The sequence below is a fragment of the Lolium rigidum genome, chromosome 6 (genome assembly GCF_022539505.1).
Source record: "Lolium rigidum isolate FL_2022 chromosome 6, APGP_CSIRO_Lrig_0.1, whole genome shotgun sequence".
Lineage (NCBI taxonomy): Eukaryota > Viridiplantae > Streptophyta > Magnoliopsida > Poales > Poaceae > Lolium > Lolium rigidum.
In genome coordinates, this window is record NC_061513.1 from 173,285,198 (window position 1) to 173,290,454 (window position 5,257).

General features: G+C 47.1%; 1 protein-coding gene across 1 annotated transcript; it reads right to left on the bottom strand.

Annotated features, from left to right (window-relative positions):
* Positions 1 to 871: 871 nt before the first annotated feature.
* On the bottom strand, positions 872 to 4,083 carry LOC124661522. The gene is made up of 5 exons (XM_047199386.1): positions 3,211 to 4,083; positions 3,065 to 3,117; positions 1,988 to 2,151; positions 1,765 to 1,913; positions 872 to 1,658 (listed from the first exon to the last, which is right to left on the bottom strand). The coding sequence occupies exons 1-5, from the start codon at positions 3,962 to 3,964 to the stop codon at positions 1,225 to 1,227; spliced, it is 1,554 nt and encodes a 517-aa protein (XP_047055342.1). The 5' UTR covers positions 3,965 to 4,083; the 3' UTR covers positions 872 to 1,224.
* Between the last annotated feature and the right edge of the window lie 1,174 nt (positions 4,084 to 5,257).

Below are 5,257 nucleotides of genomic sequence, written 5' to 3' on the forward strand. Positions count from 1 at the left end.
TTCTTCAATCATCTGGCAAAAAAGATTCAGAGCCTCGTCGGAGTCTCCCACGGCGGTGCGAGCGGATACCATGGCGGTCCAGGCCACGACGTCCCTGCGGGGCATTTCATCGAACACCCTTCGTGCGTCCAGCAGGCGGCCACACTTGCAGTACATGTTGAGGAGTGAGTCGAGGAGGAACGTGTCCGGCTGCAGCGCGGAGCGGAGCAGCCGCGCGTGGAGCTGCTGACCGCAGCGGAGCGATCGGCGGACGGCGCAGTCCTGCAGCGCCGCTGCGTGGGACCGGAGCTCATCGGCTTGCGCGTTGGTGCGGAGGCGCGCATTTGCGTGGAAATGAGGTGAGTGCGCCGCGAGTCGCGTCGGTTGTGGAGAAATGGCGGTCCGTGATAAAGTAGGAGCACGGTGGTAGGAGAATGGAGCGTGGTGAAGAGCGGGCAGAGGGAGGGAAGCCATGGATTTGGGCTGCCAGAGCACGCAGCCACTATGAATACGCCTACAGGGAAAGAAGGCGTATTTCAGGAAACCGCCTAGTGACTACTGAAACAAACCAAGAGAAGACCAGAAACATCCCGTACAACTAAAATCACCAAGCGTAAAACCGCCTTCATCAGAGAAAAAGCTTGGAAATGCATAACCTACCACAGTTACGTCGTAGGCTATCACATTCTCATATCCGTAGTCGTCTGCACGAAAATACTTACTGTACTTATATAACATACAGAAGGCACATGATAATATCACTGGCCAAATAGCTCAGGAACTCCTCAGCATTTGGTATTAAGTATATACTGGAGTGTGGAGGCATAATATTCATGGTAATTACGAACTAGAAGGAAGTCATGATTCATTAATTCAAGACAGTCCCGAGGGATAACAGGAAATGTACTCTACCATTACAAAAGTCTTTAAAGCAGATCTACATCTTGAAGTCTCAGATTGCTTGCAACAAGGAACATGATAATAGTTTATGGCATCACGCGCCAAGTCAAGTTAGCTACCAGTTACTACTAATATCCATAAGCCTCTCGCTGGAAGTGTTACAGATCCGAGAACAACGCTTCAACTCATATCATCGAGCATGAACTAAAAGAGATATACTACTTCACGACATCATTAAGAGGCGGAAGTCTGAACGCAAAACAGTAACAGTCTTGCAGAAAGGCAGTTGTCCAGTGAACCCTCCAAAACGACTCTCCTCAAGTAAGCATTAGTGAACGTTTCCTTCTAGGCTTCCATCTCGTCATCAGACTGTGGATTCTCCACCTCGCTACCACTGCTCATGCCATTGGTTGCCTGCAAGTAACCCTTAACTGAGCTGTCTTCAGTCTTGTACTTCACGAACTTCACCGCTGCTGCATCTTCAGTTCCACAATCCTTCCTTTTCCTTATGCCATTCGCCATCACTTTTATAGAATGAGCAGCAGCCATGAAAGCATTATCCGCTGTCTCCATCTCCACGGCTTCTCCATCCTCGCCATCTTTTGTGTCCATACCCTCCTGGTGACTCTTCTTATCAATGAAGAAAAGGTCGGCGCCTGAATGACTTATCCTGCTCTGGTTAAAATTCTTGCCCTCATCATGCATCAGCCTCTCCTGAATCCTTGAAAAGTTTTCTCCAAACACTTTGAGCCCCTTATCTTCAAGATCTACAAGCCACTCTGTGAAAAGCAACCACGTAGAATTTCAGCGCTTACTCTATAAAAGACAAAAACAAACACCCATTTTGTACTTTACTCGAAAGGATCTTGTCACATATTTACTTACTCAGAAAGGCTTGAGGTGTGATAGCCATTGGTTTGCCGAGTTGGTCAGTGCCAGCTTGATGAATAGCCCAGCCAGTGAGGTAACTAGGAATGTTTGAAGTCGAGAAGGCATTGATATACGAGATTGCTCTCCCTTGATCTCCTTTGCGCCTATCACAAAGAAAAATAATTAGAGGAAATTTTCTTAAACCAGCCAAGTTTAGGTAAAACCACCACTTTATCACCTGGCATCATTGATGGCATCAACAGTTATAACCAATCTTGACACAAAAATGGGAAAAAGGGAAATATTAGCTTGAGCAACTTCAGCTCCACTGAGGAATGAATAATCCACCAAGATCAGAGCATCATAAAGGACATCTCTCAGCAAGATTTCATCATCAGCACTCTGGGTTATGCGCCAAAATTCAAAATGAAACAACAATAAGATGTCAGAAGAAACTTATAATGTCATGATCACAACTAAAATTGCATGAGGGGTGAACAATTAGTTCATTTCTTCTGAACGTTATTGGCACAATAAATGCAAGAAACTGAAAAAGGAGTCATGATTCAAATATAAACAAGAATTAATATGTATACTCAATTTAGTAAGTCTGAAAAATAGATGAAAGATGCTGGTGAACTTAATTCATTGGCAAGGAACTAGCATGGCCTGAACAACAGTTTATGGCTAAGTCTCTAAGACATGTAAACACGATAAACAATTGGGCATTGGGTCAGAAAAGTGATGCTTGCAAGTTTCATAGTTCGCACTACAGAACATACTCATAGATAGTGATTATATTTGAAAATAGATGGGCATAAGAAGATCACCACAAATCCGACTTCAACATGTTTGCACATGGCAAAGATGATATACAATTCCATCCCAAGTAAGGCTCCTCGTGGATACATTAACAGCAAAAATGGCATAGTAACACCATCTTTCTGAAATATAATAGTCCTAGTACTGTTCTCCTCTCTAGTTTCCACAAGATAAGAAAGACCCCTGAGTCCAAGCACAATCAGAGTACAAAGGAACAAGTTGCACAGTTCTTATCTCATAAAGGTAATACTATATGGTAATTAACTAACTCACACAACAGATAATTAAGGGATGAGGTAATGAAGTTAATGGTCATTCCTAGATATTATGATCCCTGCGACTACGAGATATACTCTGAAAATACTATTAAGTCACACTCAGAATGATTTATGATGCAGTAAACAGCTGATGTATACTAGTCATGTGTTGCAAATCTAATGCTGTATGCAGAACAACCACTCAAATAGCTCTTGTGTAAAGGATAATAACATACCAATAGTGAATAGACAGGCAGTGGAGTGTTGACGAGCATGTTCAGCAGGACTCCTGTAAAATGAATCAGCAAAATGCAATGAAAACGTGAAGCTGCGAGAAACTAACAATTAGTGAGGACATGGCTGTATCATCAAGGGAACTCACCGAAGAACTGCTGGTTCTGGAAGACCGAGATAGAGCTAACAGCCCAGATCCTTAGCTCCTTCTGCAGCTCAGAGCGCGGTACCCCTGCCGCACCCTGCACCTTGAGGCAGAGCCTGAGCAGGAAGGCCTCGGCCACAACGACCCCGGCGAGGAAAGTGACGGTGCAGCCTTCCTTCATGAGCTCCCGCCTGGCCTCGTCCCCGACGAGCGGGAAGAGCACCTGGAACGGGCACCTGTCCCTGGAGTTGCGCACGCTCCACACCTTGACGAGCTCCCCGAACCCTGGCAGCAGCGTCCCGGGGTCGGCGTTGACCTCGGGTCCGGGGGCGGGGGCGGGGCGGCTGCAGCAGATGCTGATGTAGCTGAGGACGGCGTCGACGAGCGCCTCGACCTCCCTGCGGGGCTTGGCGGAGTGGAAGAGCTCGGAGACGATGGGCGCGAGGAGCGCGAGGGGCTTGGCGGCGTCGCGCGAGCCGGCGGTGAAGGCGGAGAGGAGGTGGAGGATGGAGCGGAGGTCGTCGGGGGCGTCGTGGAAGGTGAGGGCGGAGAAGAACCAGACGGCCTCGAGCGGAGGGTCCGGGTAGGTGCTGAGGACGCGGGAGAAGAGGGAGCGGAAGTTGGTGAGGTCCGGGTCGGGCGCGGCGGAGACGGCGGCGAGGAAGCGGGAGGTGGAGTCGCGGAGGAGGGACTCGAGGCTGGGGAAGTAGCAGGCCGACCCCATGGAGGGGAAGTCCACCAGGACGCCGGCGGCCATGGCGGGCGGGCGGGGCGGATTCGTTCGAATCGGAGCGGGGGAGCGGCCGGAAACCCTAACCCTAGGTGAGGAGGGGAGTGAGGTTTCGGGGAAGAAGCCAAGCGGTCAAGGGGTTTGGGTTCGGTTGCGGGGGAGCTCCAAAATGGGAGAGGGCCGTGTGGGTTTTGAAGATGGGACGGAAGGGGACGCCTTTACACTGACTACTGGGACCCAGTTGTCCTTTTTCTACGACAACTAGGACCCGGTAATCAGTGTCAGCATTGCGAAGATGGGCCCGAATGAGGCGAACGTTCGGATTCGGCTTTAGACTACCCACAATGGAAATATCATAGGTAGTAGCATGCATTCCATACATGCAAAATAGTGATGTGGCAGTGCAATTAAGGATGAGAGAGAGGGTACTAGTATCATAGCACATACTACTAGAAAAATTAATGTCAAGTAAATCTTGTACATATATTATATTTGCATTGAGATTCTACAAAACAATTAATATATAGAGACTATGATACTAGTATATGATACAATGCATTGTGGAGATAGTAATATGTAGTACTATCATACGCATGATACTTCTATATGATACTATGCATTGTGACTAGTCTTACTCCCTCCGTCCACAAATAAGTGGACATCTAGTGCTAAATTTTGTTCACAAAAGAGTGTACTCCTATATTTCCAATGCACTTTAATTGCTTCCCTCTCATCGCACGGAAATCAAACCCAATAATATTGAGTATATGTTTTCCTTGTTTTTTACAAGCACTTAGCTCATTGGAGGTGAACTAATTAAAGAGGGGAGATGCATCTTCCCAATGCATTTTTTACTTCACTTCATAATATATCTTGAAACTCTGCACGTACACTTATTTGTGGACGGAGAGAGTACTTAGCTTAAAGGACCAGTAAGACATTGGCCCAGTAAGACCCAGTAAAATCTGTAGAAAGGTAACCTCCATGTAGAGGATTTTTTTTGTGAAATCCAGATACAGACGCTCACACATACGTACATACATTCATCCCTACGAACGCACGTATGCACACCCTACCCTATGAGCACCTCCGAGAGACTGAGTCCAAAAATTTGATTCAACAGGTCTTGAGATTGACGAAGTCACCACGGACGTCTCGTTGTCGACGGAAGCGTCGCCTCTAGCTGAAGAATATTTCGTCTTTTAATAAGACACCAAAGTTTCAAATATGGAATTTGAACTCTGGTGAGCTAGGGGTACCACTACCCTTCTAATCATCCAACCACAGGTTGATTCTCATCCATGCGGAGGTGTTTGGAAC

Coding starts and splice junctions, on each gene's coding strand:
- LOC124661522 (XM_047199386.1), bottom strand. CDS start 3,964: ATGGCCGCCGGCGTCCTGGTGGACTTCCCCTCCATGGGGTCGGCCTGC. Junction 2,152..3,064: donor TGCCTGTCTATTCACTATTG/GTATGTTATTAT, acceptor CGCATAACCCAG/AGTGCTGATGATGAAATCTT. Junction 1,659..1,764: donor CACACCTCAAGCCTTTCTGA/GTAAGTAAATAT, acceptor TGCTTTTCACAG/AGTGGCTTGTAGATCTTGAA.